Below are 24,759 nucleotides of genomic sequence, written 5' to 3'. Positions count from 1 at the left end.
TTAATTGGTCCATCTGTGGATCACACCCTTGTTGGTTGTATCGCTCGGTTACTCATTGAAGGCCGTCAGGTTGTGCAGGGGTGCTGGCCTGGGGCGTTGTGTGGCCATGAGTGCTTGGTGGGTTCGGGGATGCCGGGTTGGGTTCCCCTGCAAAGGTCATGGTGTATTTTGCCTTTTTTTCCTGGAGTTTCGCTGGGGGCCTGATGTCCATAGCCTTTCATTTTGAGCACAAGAAGTAACAAGTTTATTAATAATTGATGCAATATGGAGAAGTGGTAGGAGTAAATAAGCTTTGCTTCTTTCCGCTCCCTTTCGGATATGTTGAACTGAACTGTAAACAAGATACAGTATGTATAATCTGGGGCTGTTTCTAACATGCACAAAGATACATTTTTCAAGTAAAAAAATATACAGTAACACCACCGGGTAGCTAATGTTACCATTACTGGTTTAACAGAACATTTGTTTTTTTAAATGTGTATATTTTTCACAATTACTAATCAAATTGAATAAAAAATGCTTGTTGTCCCGAGGAAATAGTCTGACTGTCACTCACCGCTGTCTCGTATACAAGTACCCGCACAGGATGTGTGCACATACACAAAAGCAGTCCCAGAGAAGCAATTAAGAATTTGCAGTCATGTTGTTGTTACGATAGGTTGTACATTCAATAATAGCTAACACTAGTAGCTATGGGGCGTAAATTAGGCATCAAAGCCAAAAGAAGATTGATGTAATGCTTTACATTTTGGAAAGTTAGCGCCCTCTAAGCACCTCTGTAAAGTTTGCAAACAGCCCCTTAAAAAAAAATCACCTTTAATCCAAAATATAATAAATCTATGGACCCTAACTTTGACATCAATTTGTTGAGGATGCTCCAAAATGCAATATATTTGTCACACGTCCAATTGCTCTGTACTATTATGTACAGTATGTTATCAGCAACAGCCTTCTTATAGTTGTTTACCCCTTTTTATAGGTGTTTTATGTCATAATTCAGTTTGGTGGACTCTTGCCGGAGTCACTTCTCATCCAAAGGCAAAGACTCCCACGTCGACAGAACACTACTTATCGAGACGAACACTGGTTGGACTGGCAGTATTTGGCCAAAGCCTGCGGTGTGTTTGAGATGCAGAACAACGGGCCTTTGCTAACACCTGACTCAGTCAACTGCCTCCAACTGCCCAGGTCTGACCCAACACTTGTTTTGACTATGAAATATGAGTATCATATGCAGTGTTTTTACAACATCAGTTTGTTTCAACAATCTGCTCTGCTGTATGTGCATTTACCAAAGACTCTAAAATGAGGTACCTAGCAAAAATAATAGTTGCTACAGGTGCTACTTTCAGAATTGACAGGTTGCAAGTTTTAAAACACTCCTACATCAATGCACAGTTAACATTCAGAAACACACCCTATTCTGGCTTTCTAATTGACAATATTTCAAAAGGTACCACCCACAGTCCCCTTTGCACTTCACTCTTGGTGATGGATCCGCCTTTGGTACCACAGAACAGAACTTGGAACACTGTCTAACACATTCACACACACACACAGACACACAGTGCCACAGAGTACATTTTGGCAAGGCTGCAGCTATCAAGGCCAGTCTTGGCACAAGCTAGTCCGGGTAGGGTTACCTACCTGCGTGAGATCAGAGATTATGTAGTCATTGCTCATTTTTCGCCTGACTGACGGATGATATCACACACAACTGTGCCTGGCAGACTTGCATGCATCAAATAATTTGGCATGAGAGCAGTTGAACGTCACACTGGCAACAAAATAAACCACTTTCTAATCTTTGGCAGTTTATATTCATATCAATAAGAAAGAGATTTTGTTTGATCCTTGAAGATTTAGGTTTCTTATCTAGCAAGATGTATTTAATCTTGCAGGAGACTTTTTGCCCTGTGGGTTCACTACAGTGTTTGTTTCAAGTGTTTTCTGATCTTGAGGTAGTGCTCTGCTCCAGGGATATTTATTTTGCGTTCAGATAAAAATACATTATTTTACTAAGCAATACAGATGAGCAGTTCTCCTAAGGCATGGTGTTTTGTATATTAAACTACTATTCACAGAATGGTTATGTCAGTTTCTTTGTTTGCTTATATTTTAGCACGGTGCCCTACACTGGAGGTAACGTCTCAGTGAACCTGCTGAACCCAGAGCCAAACCTGAGGCCAGGCTACAATGATTTCTACAACACCCCTGCTCTCCAGAGGATGGTACATGCCACCCAGGTCAGAATACATATGAAAGGACAATACCACACCAGAGCAGCCGGGGTGGACCAGCGACACAGACACTATGCCATCAAAGAAATCACCATCAGTGGCAGGTGCGACCATTAATGTTCAAAACACAAGATGATCACGCTTAAGTCTTGAAGTTGTGTGTGTTTTTTTAAATGAAAATGTTGAAAACATTTGGTGCATTAATCAAATAAATAAGAATCCTTATTCAAACCAGTAACCCAATACCTTTGTCAGCATTTTCACTAATATATTTTAGAAACTACTACTCAGTGCAGACTTTATTATTAGCTTTTCTCAGAGTAACTTCAACCACATTTCTCTATTACTGAGTTTTTATGACTAGTAATTATGGGATTATACAAGAAGCAATTCCTTTTTACCCACCTTCTATTCCCTCAGAGCTGTTTTAATCAGGAATGTGTTACGTTTTAGTAAGCCAAGCAAGATTTAGTACTGTCAAAATTTAACCTTTACATTCCCTCGCATGTCATCCCTTTTTCAGCTATCCTTGCATGACAATGTTCACTTTGTCTGTTCCCGTGTACAAGTATCACAGAGCACAACTGTATACATTCATTAGAGTTTGGGTGACCACAGAACGCAACATGAGGAAGTTGTGACATTTTATATTCACATCAGGTGAAAGGTGATCAATGAGCGTTAGTGAGAGATGTAAAAGTTAGTTGGAATCTTAATGAGTTAGTGTAATACATTCTGTTAACAAACACAATGACATCAACAAGGCAGTGAATCGACTACATCAAAACAATAAGAACTTTGAGAAAACACTTGTTAATTATGAATGGGAAAAGCCCTCAGAGCATCAGATTTCATTAATCTTGCCACGAGAGAACAGGAAGAAATATCACAAAAGAGGACAGGAGGTGAAGGGATGCACAAAGGAAAGAATAAAAGAAAGAAAATCATCAGAATGTCTGAATGAATAATTAAAGGACTTGTGTGCATATAAGCGATAGAGGACTGTCTGCTACATGTTATGTTGCTCTGATCATTTTCATCATGGCATTTATAAATGTTAAATGGCAGCTTCTTAATGGTCCTATCAATTTATGAGCAAGGGAAGCCAAGTGTCTCAGCATCGACTTAGAATTATTTTTTTAATCATTATTTTTATTGTTAGACTTGTGTAACTCTGATAATTTCTTTGTTGATCAATGTTTTTCAAAGATGGAAAATATCTCCTTCATACTTATTCCACTTTCTGCGACATCACCAGGTGTGAGTGTCACGGCCATGCAAACCACTGTGACACCAGCCTCACTCCCTATCGCTGCCTGTGTCTGCCTGAAAGCCACTCTGTGGGAAACAATGTAAGTAACAAAACATGCAGTGCAACACCAACATCAGTTTACTTGTCTCATTAGTTCTTGGAATGATCTGTTTGGATAGTTTACCCCAAACGAACACAATATGATTAAAGCATGACTGTCTACAGGTAGTCTTTTTTTCCCATAGTTACAAATTTCAGGAATAGCCATATTAAGCAAACGACAAATGTCGACTGCAGAGTTTACTGATTCTCAGGAAGATAGGCATAACACCTAGTATTTGATATGTATTAGATGTATGCTAAAACCCTTTGTGCTGTGTGATACATTCAAATGTTAGGAAGTGTTTTTTAAAAGAGACACATTTGTATCGGCTCTCCAAAAGGTTAATTTTGGCCCCTAAATCACTCATTGTTCTGAGAGTTTAAAGTTAGTTGTATTTTCCTTTAGCAGCCTTAATGGTGAATTATTGATGGAAACACTTTGGGCCTGGTCTACGGAAGGTTTGCGTGTACTAAAACATGTGCAAACCTGATAGAACACGTAAAGCGGATCTACTGTAAACTCGTGTGCACAGTATTGCGTCTCAAAATAAGGAGCGCAATCCATTATGCTCGTCTGTCTTCACGAATAAGAAAAATATATGCTGATCATCAGAACGCCCACAATACAGGGAGGGAAAAATGCTAATTTAATTACCCAGCACATGCAGTGTGGTTTATCACAACTAAAACTGTTCTGTGGCCACTATTTTATGTCCTAATTTAGCATGTCTGGAATCTGCTTGCAAACTGACACAGTTACACACATTGCTGTGAGAAAGGAGATGATTGCACTTTTTAGACAACTGGACAGAAAAGCTTTTGTCCTTCGTGTACGTGTCAACATATCTGGACTGTAGAAAATAATAGACTTATCGTCTATTCAGCGATACTGATTTATTATTTTATATTTGCTGGATGGCTTAAGGGGCTGATAAACACACATTCAATTGATTAGTGTTGGTGTTTGCTGCCGTTTTTTATTTATGGCGTAAACATTTTTAATTTAGGAAAGAAGAACTTATTGCAATTTGCTCTTTCTTGCGTTTGGATCATACCAGATGCATGAATACGCTGCTTTGTTGTGATGGTCCACGTCCTACAAATGGTTTGTGTTGTCTAAATTGCGATTATATATTGCAGAAATAGTGTTTACAGATAAAAGATGTGTGCTGCTTGTTCATAATTGAAAAACCCCACAAATTTGAGCGCATGAAATCATGAATGTGGAGGGAAGTAAGTGTTTCCGTGGGCGCATAATGCTGGTAATACATGCAAAATCCTCATTTAAATAGAGTGGTCTGCACCACTTTTGCACCTGTTATCAATTGTACACGCAGTGTTAGAAGATCATACACACAACACGCCCAATAATAATACCAGCAATTTTGTAGTTTGCACTCAATGTTTAGCGCGTGTTACTGGGATCTTAGATCAGGCCGCTAAATGTTTCTTTTGCTAAATCTTCGCTCGATTTGTTCCATGTTAATAGTGTCCCCCCTAATCCCCAATAAATTGTCTTGCTGGTCAGCGTTGAAAAGTTCTTTAAGGCTGCTTCCTTCACGTCAATGTTTGCAATGCCAACCTGAATTATTCACCACTTATGTATCATTCATACACTTGTGTTTGTGTATTTTAGCTACCTGACTTTATGGGTACAGACATACAGCTGTCAACAAGCATCACTTATGTTACTACTTTAGTCTCAATCCCTGCTGCTTGAGTCCCACTCTGTGGAACAGAAGTTTCATTTGTCATGTAAAAAGCATACGCTTAATAGGACGTTGTCAATTACAGTTTGTCATCCTGGCTAATATGCATGAAAAATCTGGGCTTCTGTTTCTTTTTTCAACCCTTGTTATCTCACTTCTACCACTCTGCATTTCCCCCTTCTTGTCTATATCCTCTTCCTTTTGTCGACTGTTCTCCACCTCATGCTCTCTCTCTCTCTTGGGTCTCAGTTGAAATAATGTCTTAAATCGACTAGAACAATGACATTCCCACAGCATGCATCTCTAATCAGATGTCTCTCTCTCTGTTTGTCTTTTGCTCCATTTCACTGCACTCTTTTCTTTGCCAGCCCTTCTCACTCCTCACTGCCTGGCTTTGTATTCCATTCATTGGTTTGTGTGTAAACTTTCTTTTCATCCACTATTCTGCTGTCTCAAGTAATGACTGTTTTTTTTTAAAGAAATTCTCCTTACTGATGGTTATAAAAGACTTGTTGAATTAAATTATAATAAAAATTTTTTCACAACAATTGTTTTAGCAATTGAAATTAATTGCATTGCTTAAAAAACACAAACAATTGTCAAACAACCTTGGTCACTAATGCAGCTACAAAAACTTTAGTATGCACTAAAAGAGTATTAAAGGGGAAATTCACTTTTCTCGCTTTCTTACATTTAAAAATCGTCATGTTCTTGGTGGCTATCAATGCAGCTAATGGGAGCAATCAATTCTACCTCTAAATCACTTTAAAAATGCATTAAAAAAATTGTTAAAGCACTTAATTTTTCATTTCGTAACCTGTATAATAACCAAGCTGCAGCGACACTGTTATTGTAAGGGCGAATATTGAGGAACTATTTTTCTAGCCTAGTAACACATTGGCATGCTTCAGTATTAGCCAAAAAAGCTCACTACGGAAAGAGATAAGCTAGCAACTGTGTTAACACGAAATGCGTTTGAGATTGTAATGCACAACACAATGGGATAAGACACCAATCTGTACTGACTGAAAAACATGAACAATCATATTAGAGCATCTGTAAAGTATTAGCCCACATTTAATGTTTTGTTTGTACACAGCTAGCCAGACAGCTTATGCACTGTAGTTGTACGGTGATGTGCTGCATGTATTATGAATATTATTAGTGTGACTCACTCGATGGACAGTTATGCGTTTGGTCCAGCTGGCCTGGGATGTTTTTTCCGGTTTATATGGGTAAGCACAAAATTTATGTAGAAGTAGCATGGCTTTAAGTTCCACATTTTGCGGCTTCAAGTCACGCTGACCTCACTCTCTCGGCTTCCGTCTGCTCCAACATCTCACCCTTCCTTCGTGCTGGCTTCTAGAGGCAGTAGTTCATCTTCCAGATATTCAGGTTTAAAAAAAAAAAGGTCACTCAGTGATTCAAATGGTCATGATACGGTAAATATTGTATATAGACTTGCAGCGTGTATATAAAACGTTGATGGAGGGTTTTGGAGAGGGCTTTGAAGGCTACAAGGATGAACCCCATTAGCCGCATCTTCCAAGCGTTTTTTATCATATTTAAAATCCTAAAAAAAAAAATCATACTGTTTGTGAATGATCAGCAACATTTTTAAAAAAGTGCAGCTCCCTTTTGGGTACTGCAGCAATATTTGCAATATTTGGCTGACAATTGTCTTGCACCAAATTGTGCTCTTTTCATGTTCACTTTTTATAACTTTTTCGATTGCACTAATTCCCCTTTGTTGGTTTGTGACTTCACAACTTTTGTGTATATTAGGGTTGTACAGTATACCGCAACTAATGTATCAAAATCGGTACTATACTGCTTCTGAAAAAAATATTTTCCTTTTTTTTCTCTTTTATTTTTTTTTACGGTCATGACGGCGCGCTGTCGTGAAATTGATGGTTTTACGAGCAGAGGAGCATGTCCGGCGATGCACATGCACGGAGTACTTACAATCAGACATGGTGTGTAGACACAAAGAGAGAATGGAAGCATTTTGGCTTAAAAACTAAAGATAAAGGTAAAGCTATAACACTGAAATGCCCTCAGGAAGAGGTGCTTTAAAACATGGCTAGCTTGCTAGCGGCTAACATCCATCCGCAGTCGGCAGTGTTTTAGCTACTTCTAAATCACTAATCTTCGCCTCCATAGCGACAAATAAAGTACGTTTCTTACAAGTATCATCTCTGCAGGACGAGGAATAGCTAAACACGCTTCACTACACACCGTAGGAGGATACAATAGCTCACTGCTAACAACAAGCTGGCTCTCCTCAATGTAAACAAATGCGATGGGTGGATCTACACCTGACATCCACTGTAATGATACCAAGTACAAGAGCGTATTTAGTCGATACTACTATGATTACATCAATGTTTTTTATTGTCACAAAATCTTTTTTCCTTTTTTAAAAATTAATATTATGTTTGTAAACTCAGGAAAAAAGTCCCTGGACACGTGAAGTCTTTAAATATGACCATTGTATGACCCTGTAACGACTTGGAATCAGATCAATATCCACATTTGTGGTATCATCCAAAACTAATGTAAAGCATCCAAACTACAGAAGAATAAGTGTTTATTACATTTTAACAGAAGTGTAGATGGAACATGTTAAAACAAATAACCCGATATTAACAGTAAATGAACTAGTAGATTGTTAATCCATTTTCTACCGCTTGTCCCTCGAGTTTGACAAAATAATAGAATGAGAAATGAAGCAATATTTTTACTGCATACCTCAGCAGCCAAATTAGGAGCCTTTGTTTGCTTACTTAATACTAAAAGACAAGTTGTCTCGTATGTTAACTATTTTACTTAAGGCTAAAATTGTTATTTGATTCCAATAAGAAACTTATTTTTAATGTACTGTAATATTTTTTTGTTAAAATAAAGCCAATAATGGCATTTTTTGTGTTTCCCTTTATTTAAAAAAAGTATCAAAGTATCAAAATACGTTTTGATACCGGTACCAAAATATTGGTATCGGGACAACCCTAGTGTAGATATAAGAAAGGTGGTTTTAATCAAATTCCAAATGATCAACAAAGTTCAATAATTCAATCCCTCTTCTGAGGTGTTGCAGTCTTTCCTGAGCTCAAAGTAAAGCCGCTGCTCCTCCACATCGAGAAGAGCCAGATGAGGTGGTTCGGGCATCTGGTCAGGATGCCACCCGAACGCCTCCCAAGGGAGGTGTTTAGGGCACGTCCGACCGGTAGGAGGCCATGGGGAAGACCCAGGACACGTTGGGAAGACTATGTCTCCCGGCTGGCCTGGGAACGCCTCGGGATCCCCCGGGAAGAGCTGGGCAAAGTTGCTGGGGAGAGGAAAGTCTGGGCTTCCCTGCTTGGCCCCGCGACCCGACCTCGGATAAGCGGAAGAAGATGGATGGATGGAAAAAAAAAAAATTTTTTATAAAGATTTTTACAAAATTACATTCAATATAAATGAATACATTATTTGGGATGAACTCACTTTAGCACAGGTGTAAGATAGTGACATGTTATTTACAACATGTCAAATGGCCCTCAACAACGTCGGGAAACAATGTATGTCAATAGAGCACTTTGAGGTATTTTAATTTTGACAGAAAAAAAATAAAAATTAATGCAACTGCAGTTTTACTTAACTCAATATTATTTATTACAAGAAACTACTCAAAGCATTTTTAATACAACCCTATTTAAATACATCTAAAACAGCTGAACTTTAATATATGCTTGCCATCTTGATTTCTGATTCCAAAGCAAGTATTTTTGTCACACTGTTGTCAAACAATGATAATATTAAAACAAATGAGCAACATATGATTCCACATTGTTGAAAGTGGTCATCTGAGAGCATTTGTAATTGCAGTGCAGTTCATATAAAAATGTTTTGATGCCCCAGATATACAACATCTATCTGCCTTTTAACAATATTACTTCCTAGCAATGAAGTTAGCGCCCACATACCTGAAGTAGAGCTCTTTTGTCTTTCACCACAGAAGATTGTGGATTGCTCCCATTGAAATCTTGCAGCTCTTGTACATCATTTGGCATCTCCGTGGTGAATGGAGAATCCGAACTCCTATGAGAGCTTGTGTCAATATCTGATGTTTCTATTCCAAATTGAATGGATGTAGTTGATGGAGAACCGCCCCAGATCTGCTCGCATAGTTCGATGTACAGCAAAACAACTCTACCGTAACCACTTCTTCCACCTGCATTGACTGATTATCTGTACTTTCCACGAGTCGCTTTCAGTTTAGTGCCAATAGTTGTTTTTGTGATGTCCTCTTTCCGATGAGGAAATTCCTCAGATGTCCCTCCAAGTCCGTACCGCTCCACAATAGGGTAAGAATGTCACTATACTTGGACTGGCAAGTTTCCCAGTCAGCACTTTGAGTTTTGTTAACTTTAAACTCCAAAACAATGCTTAAAAGTAGCTCTACTTCTCTGTCAGTCCACATATAAAATTATTTCTTGCCGTGACCCGCCATTTTTGCTTTATGCTGCCTCCGGAAATTACGTTTTGGATGTTTCTGATTGGCTAAAATGGTCTTAAGTCCTAGGCTACAGCGCCCCCAGTATTTTTGCATGCGTATGACACTCAGTGTATGCGTTTGCTTGGGGACAGAGGTAGTTTTTTAAATGCGCACGTGTGGCTGGAGATCTTGTTAAGACGTTAGTTTAGGCGGTGTCTCTTTGTTGTTAAGGCGGCCGCCTTAACAACAAAACGCTGCGGGAAACCCTATATATATATACAGTATATACTGTTCATGTAAAAAAAAATCCGGCCATATTCTTTTAACCCAATATGGTCCCCGAGTCAAAAAGTTTTGGGACCCCTGGCCCACTATCTGACTTGTTTACGCTTTCCAGCGTACCATGGCTTGCTGGCTGCTTAGAGCCAATGCTAGCTGAAGCTAGCGGGCCTAGTGCAGCCTGTGCTAACTGGTTTATCCATGCTGTCTTAATATATCTTGTTATCCTGTTCTCACAGGTGGACATGTCCCTCTAGCAGAGACAACCTCTAGAAGTGTGCAATTGTTACATGAAGCCATACTCTCGTCTCGCCGGCATCGGAGTGATATGCTCGGAGCTAGCAAAGCTAGGCTAAGCCAGGCTAAGCTAGCCTGCATGTGAAGTGATTAAAAATCAAGAGGAAATGCTTTGTATGATTCAAAAAATGTTGAGTTTGAACCGCGTTATAGTACAGGTTACTAGCGAGGCGGTAAAGAGGATGAAAGTAGTGAATAGATGGGGAAAAGCAGGAGATACCCTTGTGGAAACATGAGTGTTGTAACACACGTCCTGTTTCATGAATATATTACTATTGACATGTCTCATGATTTTAATCATGATTCACTAAACCCCTTAACTTGTACTAGATCTAGTGCTACATGGCCAAAGTTGCCTAAAAAGCTCTATTAAATATAATCACTAATTCATTAGGATTACATGTAATATAAAGCTTCATGTTATAATTGAACAAACAAAAAAACTTGCAGAAGATACTATGAATGCAATATTACATCCAGATCAATTAAAGATTTGAGTTTTTAAAATTACAATATTAGTAATCAAATATAGCCATCATATCTCATGTATTCATGAAATGCCTTATAGTATTGAAGTGAAGAGAAAACATTGAACTGTTGAAATAAACTACAGATGTTTTACATTTTGGAATGGCTTGTACTGATATGGTGAATATATTCTCTCAACAAAAACAATGGACAAAAACTATGGATGCTGTCGTACATTCTTTGAATGGCTAATATTTATATGGTGAATAAATTTTCTCAACAAAAACAATGAACTGTGTTGTGGTACAGTCATGAAAAAAGGTGTGGGTTTCAGTTTATATAATTTAAAAGATTACACCAATACATCATCCCACTACCATCAGGGCGCAGGTACAGAACTATCAAATTCCGGAGGGCCCACCTCAGGAAAAGCCTTATCCCTGCAGCTATAGCCGCCCTTAACAAGGCCCGGCCGACCTGTCTGACAAGCCTGTAAATGTGTGTTGGTCATGTAGGATGTCTTTTTGTTATTTTTGTTTTGTGATGTGTAATGTCTATTGTTTAAATGTACGGCAGTGAAAATTAATTTCCCCAAGGGGACCAATAAATCTAATCTAATCTAAAAGGTAGAAACCATAGGTACATTTTCTTGCATTTTACAGATTTTTAAGGTAGGAAAGGCCTTCCAATGCATATTAAAAATGTTAAAATCTCTTCAACTAAAAAAAAAAAAAAAGGTTTAATGAACCCCGACTGATGTTTTTCAATAGTTTTATTTATTTATTTTTAGCTCACTGGATCTCTGCTTTTTCCACCTAACAGACTTGATTAGTATGTGTGTTATATGTAACTACTTTGTCAAAGGAGGTTTTTTGTGAAAGACATTGGTACATGCACAGGGGTCTACGTGTTTGTGTGTATACGTGTGCATGTTTCTCCCAAAGCCCCTACCAGTCATCCCTCACAGTGAATATTCAAGACCTTTCTTCTACCTCCAGTAATAAAAGGCTGTGGGGAATATTAGCGTTTAATATTGCATGTGTTCTTTTGACTTGAATCGCCGGCGCACCATGACGGATGTTGTACTAATCTGCAGAATTTCCACAGTGACATTAAAGTGACAGAAATGCTCAGACATGTGTCAAGATGATCAACGGGGGCCTGGAAAGATACACACTTATAACCCGTGCACACACACACACACACACACACACACACACACACACACACACACACACACACACACACACACCCTCACACACACACACACACCCTTCTCACTCTGTCTTTTGATGCTTTCTTATGTGCACTCTGTGTCACACTTGATCTCTCACTCTGTCACTTTGTCCCTCTGTAGCTGATGATTCAGCCGTGTCTGAAAACTATATCATATATTGTTTCACATCACAGCATGCACTATACTATATTATACAGTACTCTATAACAGGTGTCTCCAACTTTCACCACTGTTAAAGTAGTCATATATGATTATTTTTCTACATTTAAAACACTTTGTTGTGGTCTACATAACACGTAATGGTGTTTTTTTTTTGGTAAAAATTTTGCATAGATTGGCTTGTCTCTTCAGGATCCACTTTTTTGTGGGCGGCCTTATTTATGTGCCTCCACTTCAACTGCGTCTTCTCCCCATTAGCCATGTTGTAGTTTTTAGCATTTCCATATTGAGTCTTCTGACAGATATAATGTAGAACTATACAATACAGAAATGGCAACAGCGGAGGATGCACGTGCATGTACGAGCCATTCTACGCTACACAGGATGATAGAGGAAAAAGAAGGAACTTATTGACTACAAGGTTAATAAGTCATTCAATAACAATGGTGGACTCCAGCAAATCTCTTCGGGTATATCTCTACCATTTATGGTGATTATAAATATTTTTGCCACGCCTCCATCGGTCGGTTAAAAATATTCGGGATTTATGCAGATCCCAAATACACAAAAACAGGTAACAATAGGTAAGAAAAGTTGGTTTTGCATAATTGGCTCTCTTTAAAACTAAAAGAAAAAAGAAAGGCGAGGTGAGCTCTTTCTCTTTTATTTAAATTGTACTATTTTGTGTATTTTGCCATAGAGGCATAATGTCTGAATTTGACAGTTCTAAAACAGTTAAAGGCCTACTGAAACCCACTACTACCGGCCACGCAGTCTGATAGTTTATATATCAATGATGAAATCTTAACATTGCAACACATGCCAATACGGCCGGGTTAACTAATAAAGTGCAATTTTAAATTTCCCGCTAAACTTCCGGTTGAAAACGTCTTTGTATGATGACGTATGCGAGTGATGTCACTAGTTAAACGGAAGTATTGGTACACCATTGAATCCAATACAAAAAAAGCTCTGTTTTCATCTCAAAATTCCACAGTATTCTGGACATCTGTGTTGGTGAATCTTTTGCAATTTGTTTAATGAACAATGAAGACTGCAAAGAAGAAAGTTGTAGGTGGGATCGGTGTATTAGCGGCTGGCTGTAGCAACACAACCAGGAGGACTTTGACTTGGATAGCAGACGCGCTAGCCGCCGCTAGCCGCCGCTAGCCGCCGCTAGCCGCCGCTAGCCGCCGCTAGCCGCCGACCGCACGGATGATCGGGTGAAGTCCTTCGTCCTTCCGTCGATCGCTGGAACACAGGTGAGCACGGGTGTTGATGAGCAGATGAGGGCTGGCTGGCGTAGGTGGAACGCTAATGTTTTTATCATAGCTCTGTGAGGTCCCGTTGCTAAGTTAGCTTCAATGGCGTCATTAGCAACAGCATTGTTAATCTTCGCCAAGCTGGAAAGCATTAACCGTGTATTTACATGTCCAGGGTTTAATAGTATTGTTGATTTTCTGTCTATCCTTCCAGTCAGGAGTTTATTTATTTTGTTTCTATCTGCATTTGAGCCCAATGCTATCACGTTAGCTCCGTAGCTAAAGTGTTTCGCCGATGTATTGTCGTGGAGATAAAAGTCACTGTGAATGTCCATTTCGCGTTCTCGACTCTCATTTTCAAGAGGATATAGTATCCGAGGTGGTTTAAAATACAAATCCGTGATCCACAATAGAAAAAGGAGAAAGTGTGGAATCCAATGAACCCTTGTACCTAAGTTACGGTCAGAGCGAAAAAAGATGCGTCCTGCACTGCACTCTAGTCCTTCACTCTCACTTTCCTTATCCACAAATCTTTCATCCTCGCTCAAATTAATGGGGTAATCGTCGCTTTCTCGGTCCGAATCTCTCTCGCTGCTGGTGTAAACAATAGGGAAATGTGAGCAGCACCCCAGCTTGTGACGTCACGCTACTTCCGGTAGGGGCAATGCTTTTTTTTATCAGCGACCAAAAGTTGCAAACTTTATCGTCGTTGTTCTCTACTAAATCCTTTCAGCAAAAATATGGCAATATCGCGAAATTATCAAGTATGACACATAGAATGGATCTGCTATCCCCGTTTAAATACAAAAAATCAATTTCAGTAGGCCTTTAAGGCCTGCTCTACTAAAGTTTTTCATGCATTAAAACATGTGCAAACTTGATAGCGCACACAAAGCTGATCTACTAAGCTTGTGCGCAGAGGATTGCGTCCGTTTAATCAATCAAATCAATCCAAGTTTATTTATATAGCCCTTAATCACAGATGCCTTGAAGGGCTGCACAAACCACAATGACATCCCTGGTCTAAAGCCTCTCTTGAATGAGCAAAATAAGGAGCGCAATCTATTAAGTGTCTGTCTTCATGAATATGCAGATTATATTCTGATTATTAGAATGCCAACAATGCTGGGAGTAAAAAGGCAAATGTAATTTTATCACACACACTGATTTATCGAGACTAAAACTGTTCTGCTGCCGCTGTTTTGCGTGTTTTAGTACGTTTAAAAACGTAGTGTAAATTATCAGTTGCTCAGAAATGCCAATGACAAAGGAGGCAATTGCGCTGCTGCTCCGTCCTGCGTGTGTGTGTCAACATCTATGGACTGTCAAAAGTAAAAATGTTAGCAATATTATTTTAGATTTTATAGCTGCTGAATGACCTAAGGAGCTAAATAAAACCAATTGATGCGTTTTGGTGTTTGCTGGCATTTTTTTACTTAATTCCAGCACACAAGTTATTGCAAGTATCTCCCAGGGCGCACCTTCAGTGCACTAAGAAAGTAGGTTCCACTACAGGACTTCCTCTAAAATGCCCCAAAAAAGTGGTACGTGTCTGTTGCTTGCTTCAAAACATAGCAAAATGCCACGGGTAGAAGCATGTAAACATGAATGTGCAGTAAATTAATGTCTCTATGGTGAAAGCCGCATAGTAAATGCAAAAACCTAATTTAAATAGGGCAAGCTGCACCACTTTCGTATTTTAATTGTACATGCAGTCTTGGTAGATCACAGGCAGCCCGCCCACTAATAGTACACACATTTCTACAGTCTGCATGCACTGTTTGGCGCGTGGTATTTGGATCTTTGTAAATCAGGCACTAAGAGTTTAGGCAACTCTTATTTGAGCCTTAAGTAAGCTACTCAAAATCTGATGTAAAGCTACTGGTATCTCACGAATTCACGAGCTACTTATACCTGCTGTATAATGTATCCTTTAGGGGCAGAATGATTTAATAACTGATTGTTAAGAATTCTGTTAATTGTACGGTATTGATTTTTCATGTTTTGAAGCAATTGAGACAAAATACGACCAGTAGAGGCGTTGCCGATTCAACCTCAAGTATTTTTCAGTCTAAGAACAACATGACGTCAGTTAAGGCTTACATCCATACCGAACTTTACTTTGGCACAATTCTTCCGGGTGACATTATTCTACTTGCAACACGAGCTTAGAAATTGGAGTTCATAACAATGAGACATGGCGTTTTTCCACCTTATTTGAAATTAATATATTTTTAAAATAAAAAAAAACATATAAATTTGTTTACATTCAAAATAAATCCTTCACAAAATGATATAGCTATACAGTGACTTTATATCTGACTTTAGTTCTATTATTTTTCTGTATGCATCTGTTGTTGATGGATATTGCTCGGTAGCGAAGTTAAGAAGGCCTGCCCAGGGACTCTGTTGCAAACATCTGCCTCAGTAGCAGATTTGCACCTAGGCAGGGGTTAACTGGGTTAACTTTAGATACACACAAGCACATGCGCACACACACACACTGGGGGCACGACCTTTCCAGTGAGAGCGTGAAATTGGTCATGGCTTTTAGGATAAGATGAGTTGCTCCAGCAGATTATCGCACTCACCAATGCCACACACACACACACACACACACACACACACACACACACACACACACACACACACACACACACACACACACACACACACACACACACACACACACACACACACACACACACACACACACACACACACACACACACACACACACACACACACACACACACACACACACACAGTAGAAGATGCTTGTGACAGGCTATCTGAATGTCCACACATCCATTAGAGCAGCCTCCTCACTCAGCAGGTTTTATCCTTTTGCAAAGCAAGATGTTATCGTTTACTCAACATTTTTGCCTGACTATCGTCCTCTTTTTATGTGCACTATAGACCATCTTTTCAAATATGTATAAAACTGGATTGCTCTTGGTATATTGTTATTAATTATTATATCCCACCGGGGGAAATACTATAGATATATTGTCAACCCTCTGACACGTCTGCAGAAGTTTTTGTAAGAGGAACACAGACCACTTTTCTTTGGCTCATGGTCAATTGTGGTGTATTGAGATTTCAATGGCCAAAAACAAAATATGTTTTGATGAAGTTATTTGAGGTGTAGATGCAGTAAGTTTTTAGTTAAAAAAATTTCAACCATTGTGACTGTGAAACAAATAGTGGTCACTGGACACTGCAGGTGAAGTTTCTTATACCCCTGTTATTTTTTGTAAGGGAATTAGGTATAAATGAATTATGGATACAAACAAGCAAACAATACTTACTGGCCAATGCATTCACCTTATTAAAATAAAGTGCCACCAACACTTTTAGGTTGAATTAACAAGAGGAAACATTTTCTGCTGTCATTTTCAACATTCAAGAAATGTTTAATAAAAGTATAGTAACCAACATTTTAACAGTATGTTTACCTGCTATGTTTGCTGTTGTTTATCAACATGAAAATATTATAATATTAATATTACAAATAAAACAATAAACATGTCTCGCTGGAGAGGGACAGTTGACAGAGACTGGTGCTGGCTATACATTCTTCTGTATAGGCCAAACTGAAGCAGAGCGGCGTGAGGCAGGAGTTGGCTTTGCCATTAAATCCAACTTGGTCTGTAAGCTAGCTGCACTCCCCAAAGGCGTCAATGACCGCCTGATGACGCCGCGCCTGCCTCTTCCAGGAAAACACTCTGCCACTCTCATCAGTGCCTATGCCCCCACGATGACGAACTTACACAATGTGAAGGAAAGTTCTATGAAGACCTGAACGCTACCATCGCGGCAGTGCCCAGGGCAGACAAGCTCATCATCCTCTGTGACTTCAATGCCAGTGATCACAAGTCATGGGAAGGAGTCCTCTGCAAAAATGGCATGGGCAGCTGTAACAGCAATGGCACCCTTATACTGGAGACCTGTGCGGCACATGAGCTCTTGATCACCAACTCAGTTTTCAGCCTCCCAAAGCGCAACAAGACCTCATGGATGCATACAAAGGCGGTGTGCGGTGCAGAGTGCTGGACTGACCATAGACTCCTTGTTTCTAAGCTGAACATCAAGATCCATCCTACCAGAAGGCCTCAAGGTTCCAAACCTCCGAAGCGCTTGAACGTTTCCAGGCTCACCAATGCCTCTGTCAAGCAATCCCTGACTGAAGAGATCACCAGCAAACGGCAGGACCTGAATCCCTCTGGGAACGTCAAGGAGGACTGGGCTGTGTTCAGAGACACCGTCCACACTGCTGCTCTCAATGCAGTAGGACCTACAGCCCACAGGCTACAGGACTGGTTTGATGAGAACGATGATCACATCATAGATCAAAGATCTCCAGGAGAAAAATCGTCTGCACAAAGCCCACCTCAGTGATCCAACATCTTCTCGAAAACAGTCTGCCCTCAAGAACATCAAAGCAACCATCCAGCGGGAGCTGCGTCGGATGCAGGACGACTGGCTCTGCAGAAAATCGGAAGAGATCTAGTCCTATGCAGACCAGAATGACAGCAATAAGTTCTACAGCACCCTCAAAGCCATCTATGGGCCCACAACATCAGGATCTCCCCCTCTCCTCAGTGCTGATGGCAGCACACTGGTCACAGACAGAGAGAAGATCCTTGAGCACTGTGCTGAGCACTTCCACGGTGTTCTCAAACGCCCTTTAGCCATTGCACTCCTCCCTCAAGTCCCAGTCAACACCTCCCTTAACGAACCACCAACGGAAGCTGAGGTCCTCAAAGCCATCAGAGGACTTCCAAATGGCAAAGCACCTGGTGCTGATACAATTCCAGCAGAAATCTACACAGCTGGTGGACAACCTCTGACCAAACTACTGGTAGACCTATTGTGCTCCATGTGGAACCAGGGGAAGCTGCCACAGGAGTTCAAAGATGTCTCCATCGTCCACCTATACAAATGCAAGGGCAACAGGCAGAACTGCAACAACCACCGCGGCATTGCTCTGCTGTCTGTTGCAGGAAAGATCCTGGCCAGAATTCTGCTGAACCGCCTGACGGAACATCTCGAACGCGAAGACCTCCTACCGGAGAGCTAATGCGGATTCAGGCAAGGTCGTGGTACAGTCGACATGATCTTTGCTGCTCGCCAACTCCAAGAGAAGTGCTGAGAGCAGAACGTCAGTTTATACTCCATCTTTGTAGATCTGACGAAGGCCTTCGACACTGTCAGCCGAGAGGGCCTCTGGAAGATCATGGCCAAGTTTGGCTGCTCTAACATCTTTATCAACATGGTTCGTGAATTCCATGATGGAATGCAGGCATGAGTCCAGGACAACAGTGCATCATCTGAGCCTTTCCATGTGGAAAATGGAGTCTAACAAGGCTGTGTTCTGGCACCCACTCTGTTCAGCATAATGTTCTCAGCCATGCTGACAGATGCTTTCCGGTCTGGGGACATGGGGATAGACCTGCGCTACCGCACTGATGGCAAGCTGTTCAATCTGCGAAGACTCCAGGCAAAGACGAAAGTACAGACCACCAAGGTTCACGACTTCCTCTTTGCGGACGACTGTGCCCTTAATGCTTCTAACGAGCTGGAAATGCAACTGAGCATGAACAACTTCGCCACAGCATGCTCAGACTTTGGACTCACCATCAGTACAAAGAAAACAGAGCTGATGCATCAACCTGCTCCTGGAGCCATGTACACTGAGCCCCTTGTCAGCGTAAATGGTGAAGACCTCAAAGCTGCTGAAAAGTTTGTCTACCTGGGTAGCACCTTGTCACGCGTGGGCAACATCGAGGAGGAGGTCATGCATAGGATAGCGCATGGAAGTGCTGCATCCGGCCGACTCCGCAGTTCTGTCTGGGAGCGCATAGGGCTTAGCCTACAGACCAAACTTAAGGTCTACCATGCTGTTGTCCTACCCGCCCTGCTGTATGCCTGTGAGACCTGGACTGTATACAGCCGGCATGCTTAACGCCTTCTACATGAGATCCCTCAGGAGGCTGCTCAACATCAGGTGGCAGGACAAGATCCCAGACACTAAGGTCCTCCACAGGGCTGAGATGGAGAGCATATATGCCATCCTCAAGCGCTCCCAGCTGAGATGGGCTGGCCATGTCTGCCGCATGTCAGACAAACGCCTACCAAAAAGGCTCCTGTATGGTGAACTGCACCATGGAAAGCGCTCATGCGGTGGACAGTGGAAACGCTTTAAGGATACCCTAAAGGCCAGTCTCAAGGGTTGTGGTCTGAACCCAGAGATCTGAGAAGCCAATGCCCAACATCGTTCCAACTGTCGCTCTGCAGTCTGGCATGGTGTAGCAGACTTCGAGAAAAAACGTATCCATGAAGCTGTACAGAAGCGACAGCTCCGCAAGACCAGAGACAGTTCCTCCCTCTCAGCTAGCCACCCCCCAGCGATAACCTACCCTCACTGCAGCCGGTCATTCCGCGCAGGGATTGGCCTTATCAGCCATCTTCGCACACACAAGTCAACGTGAAGTCACCTGGTCATCTTCAAAAACGAAAGACGAACATACAAGTTGTGATGTATATTCTCTTAAATTGTATTGTCATTTGAGCCCATTAGAACTGCAACAGGCAATAGTGTGCTTTCATAGTGGCGCTAAGAACACAGTTACAAACTCTCTGCCTCTTCAATGCCAGCAAAGTTTCAACAACTGGATTGAAAGGTTACGTTTATTAAGATTATCAATATCATAGATACAGTAGAGAACAAAAAATGCTGAGAATCTGAATGTTATTTAAATTGATGCCACAAGCTCAGCAGTAGGGTTGAAAACCATATTGTTATTTGCCGCCTATACTGTTTGCAGAAGATGGAGCTTCATCAAAACCTTTTTTATGAAGAAGAGAATGAATATGTGCACTTTTAACTCCCAAACACCAATCCCTCGACTAATTAGCAGGCTGGGAGAGAGGTAGCATAATGCAACATTGAATACAAAGAAAAGAAAGGGGAAATAAATCCTCCCCCTTTTCATTTGCTATGGTAATATTTCCTGCTCACATACTCCGTGTGGCTATGAGAACAAGTTGTTAGGGGACGCTAGAGAGACAAGGGAGAAGTCAGTGCAGAAAGAGGGAGGTGGGAAAATGAGAGAAGACATAGACTCGCAAGAAGAAGGGTGTGAAGTTGGAGGTACTATTAAGGTTGAGGAGACGAAAGAGGCATGATAAGAGCAACTGCAAAACTGACTACCGTACATCTTGTTCTTGAACTCATCCCCAGTGGATGAGACAGAGAAGACAACATGAGCTGTCTACTCAAAGAGAAAAGAAAGCACTTGGGTTCACTTTGATATAAGAATTGTTTTAGGACATTGCACCTACTATGGATGGGCAAGCAAATGCAAAGCTGAATAGATTTGCAGGGAGAAAGTGGCAAGAATAATAATACAAAAAAGAGATGTAGACTCTCACAAAAAAGCAAACATTCAAATTGATGTGCAGGATATTTTACCCACTGAAGTGTATTCATGTTTGCAAGTGTGTGTGTGTGTGTGTGTGTGTGTGTGTGTGTGTGTGTGTGTGTGTGTGTGTGTGTGTGTGTGTGTGTGTGTGTGTGTGTGTGTGTGTGTGTGTGTGTGTGTGTGTGTGTGTGCCCGCGTTTGTGTGTGCATCATGTCTCTAGAGAATAGCCTGCTGCCTTATATGATTTTGTTAATAATTACCTCCAAAGGAAGGACCCTCTCAACAAAAATACAGACAGGTAAACATATGAGCTCTTGTTTCTTTTCAGGGGGAGGCATTGTTTTGTGTTTTAAAATGTCAACTATTTTTATACTCTGTATGCCAGCAGTATGATGATGTATGCTTGTCATCTCTGTAGTTGGACTCGCTTTGGAGTTTTTCTCATTTGCACACCAATATAGAGTGAATTAATGTATTGGACTTACTCTTTGTTAACCTCAAACAGTTGTATACACCTATATTAGCTAAAAACTGAATACAATAAATATGGAGTTGGTCCTCCTTTATGGCCTTTGCCTTGTTAACGGAGTAGATAATAACAAGCCAAAATGTCTTGCCAAGAGGAAGAGTTGATACACGCCCACGTGGCGTCAAAGTCCTGGGGGCCTCGAGCACATGAGGGGTCCTGGGGCCCCATGTATTAAGAGTTGCGGGGATTTCTTACTAAAAATTGGCATGTGTTCAAATCCAGAAAACAGTGTACGAAAGAAAACATTTCAGATGTAGTGTGCACACGCACTAATCTATGCACATTTCTTTGTTACTTTCCAATCAACCTGGAATTGATGGCAAATGTCTGCGCCCCCATATAAAAACGTAATTCATATTGAAATTAGCCACGTGCCTGAGTTCCAGACACTGCCAGTCACAATTCAGTGGGAGGTGCTTCTTTCTTGTGTTGCCAGCGAACAACAGAGGAGTGAGATTGTGAGCCTGTGCCAAGAGGACCGTGCACCGGCTGAAATAAAAAATAAATGGTCGGGTCAGATAAAGTGGTGCTTCAACCCATTTGAAAAGATAGTTATGGCAATGATACATACAATCTTTGATAGGTGGGTGGTTTGATCAACCCAAAGACCTGCTCAGTGTCCTTGTGGTTAGAGTGTCCGCCCTGAGATCGGTAGGTCGTGAGTTCAAACCCCGGCCGTGTCATACCAAAGACTATAAACATGGGACCCATTACCTCCCTGCTTGGCACTCAGCAGCAAGGGTTGGAATTGGAGGTAAAATCACCAAAAATGATTCCCGGGCGCGGCCACCGCTGCTCTCCACTGCTCCCCTCACCTGGAACAAGGGGATGGGTCAAATGCAGAGGATACATTTCACCACACCTAGTGTGTGTGTGACAATCATTGGTACTTTAACTTTAAATATAAACTCAATTTGTGTAATTTACAGCAAAATGTGTTCATACAATGGCCTGCTCACAGCCAGATTAGTTTTATATGAAAATTATGTAATAATTGGCTTGCAATCTTTTAAATTTAAACATGCCGGTGCTATCAAAAAGAATACGAAAGACTTTGACTCCTGTTTGATTATTAAATGTGTATTATTACAACACAGGAGAGCTACTTGTGGTAGCAGCCACGTGACACAAAGGCGGCCCAGTCCTTCGTAGTCCCCATGTGTATGCAAACTTTCCAAATATAAATCGTATTATCCACTGATGATAATCCTATATTATGTGTATCAGATCATCTCTACCTTACACTCGGAAGTTAAGGGAAACTTGACATATTTATAATCATATTTAAAGGAATAATGACAGGTTATATAACACAACACAAAACAAACTAGTCCCCGCTCGCACTCACAATACCGCTCCCTCTCTTCTCTCGCCCACACACTCATTGACGTCACTCACCTCACATGCTGTAACCTAGCGTATGTGTGTGCCACACACATACGCTACTCTCATAACATTTTCTTTCCAATTCATTAATTAGGCAACTAATTTGAAACTGGTGTGGGTGGCTCTATATATACTAGCCCACTGCAGCCACATGCAGAAATCAACAAGGAATGGAAAATTATTAAATCTGTGACAAAATAATACCTGCTCTGTCTAAACGATACCGTTTGATCAGCTGCTCGTCATCAAACAAATATGAACGTTCGCGCACGTCTCTCGCCTCAGTGCCATCCCCTGCTGGCAACTCCTAACCACTTAAGACACCTCTGAAGGTCTCTTAAATATCGTGGAGAGTAGGAGTGATTCTTAGACTTAAGAACGTTGATAAAAAGCTTTTATTCTGAAGTTTGAGAGTAGGACTACATTTCGCAAATTTTCAGGACTTAAGTGTAAAATGGCACTCTAAGAAGCTTGATAAGTACGGCCCCAGATACCTGCGTATGGGGAGGCGATGTTGAGTTTAGGGTGGGATGGGGTGCCAGTCTTGTGTGTGGGGGCCCAGAATTTGGTGGTACACCTTTCTTTACGGGCAACGCCTGATTAATTATAGATAATAAGAAATGTGTCTCAAGTGTTTTTGATATGTTTGATATTTTTTCTACTAATTTATAAGTCTGTTGTTCTGCCTTTTATTTAACAAAACATAGGTATTTCCTTCATTTCTGTTCACACCAGTTTCCTCCAATTGTCCTCCACTTGCTGACTAATTTAAAACATAGGAGCCCATCCCACCCTACCCCCAATTTCCATCTGCTCTCTACCCCCTGTACACCCTCCTCTTTGTGTCATACCTAATAGGCCCAGTGCAGGTCTGCATGTGTCACATTCGGGAGGAACTCCTGTGTTTTTTAATACATTTTTAATCCTAACCCATTTGATGTCCCCCTTGTCCACCATAATTTGTACTGACTGCTGAACAAAATCAAAGGCCTTGTAACTCTCTTCTGTTGCTGCACTTTGCTACAGAAAAATTATTTTTTTATTTCACATCCCCTCCTCCTGTCCACCCCCACGTTTTCTCTCATGTACACACGCACACACACACACACACCTTTCTATGTTTATTTTGACATGAAAGTGGGCCTGTGAGCGAGCTGGCTGTTGCAAGTCATTCCTCATTAGCGGCCAGATTTCCCTGCACTGAGTGAATGTGTCCATTTGTGTGTAAATGTACAATCTTCTATTATAACATGTATAATATCTCAGTGTTCGCTATTCACTTGTGTTTATTCTTCTCTGTGTTTGTCTCTCTGGATTTGTATTAACACGGGCTGTTGATTTCTGTCTTTCGCTTTTTTCGCCTACTGTGACTCATTAATTGCATTTTTTTTTTAATTATATACATCCCACTGTTTTTCTGCATAGAGCAGGGATGCCCAAAGTGGGGCCCAGGAGCCACATTTGGCCCACTTTCCTGTTTCATTTGGCCCACCAAAAGAATGGCTTTCCAAATTCTGTACATATTTATACTGACCTCTTCAAGCTCCCACAATCTTTGATGTCATGTCTGCAAGGTTAACTAGTTGCCAATAATCCATATGAACTTTATTTTTTAAATTTACATTTGAATGCTGCTTATGGCAAAGGGGTGGCACCAGACAAACTGTGCTTCTTCCCACTCCTTTTGGACGGTTGATAAACATGTTCCAAATAAAATTAATTATTGACTGATTGATATATTTAAATTTAAGCTGATTTTGTTTCACACCTAAAATTGCTGTGTGTAACCCGCGGCCCTTTGATAGATTTAAATTTAAGCTGATTTTGTTTCACACCTAAAATTGCTGTGTTTAACCCGCGGCCCTTTGATACATTTTCACTTTGGCCCTTTGAAGCAAAGGGTTTGGGCACGCCTGGCATAGACCATGGGTTTT

General features: G+C 40.8%; 1 protein-coding gene across 7 annotated transcripts in view; it reads left to right on the top strand.

The window, feature by feature from the left end:
• ush2a (Usher syndrome 2A (autosomal recessive, mild)) overlaps positions 1–24,759 on the top strand; it is a 395,330-nt gene that overhangs the window by 54,558 nt on the left and 316,013 nt on the right. For all 7 annotated transcript variants that reach the window (XR_009821723.1, XM_062025662.1, XM_062025687.1 and 4 more), the window contains exons 10-12: positions 980–1,188; positions 2,123–2,344; positions 3,499–3,592. Coding sequence is in view for 6 of the 7 variants with exons in the window: in XM_062025662.1 (XP_061881646.1) it covers positions 980–1,188; positions 2,123–2,344; positions 3,499–3,592 (525 nt within the window). In the remaining variant the exon portion in view is untranslated. The remainder of the gene's footprint in view (positions 1–979; positions 1,189–2,122; positions 2,345–3,498; positions 3,593–24,759) is intronic.

The sequence above is a fragment of the Entelurus aequoreus genome, linkage group LG02 (assembly GCF_033978785.1).
Source record: "Entelurus aequoreus isolate RoL-2023_Sb linkage group LG02, RoL_Eaeq_v1.1, whole genome shotgun sequence".
NCBI lineage: Eukaryota > Metazoa > Chordata > Actinopteri > Syngnathiformes > Syngnathidae > Entelurus > Entelurus aequoreus.
The sequence above is the reverse complement of the archived record's forward strand: the minus strand, read 5'-3'. Positions and strand labels throughout refer to the sequence as shown.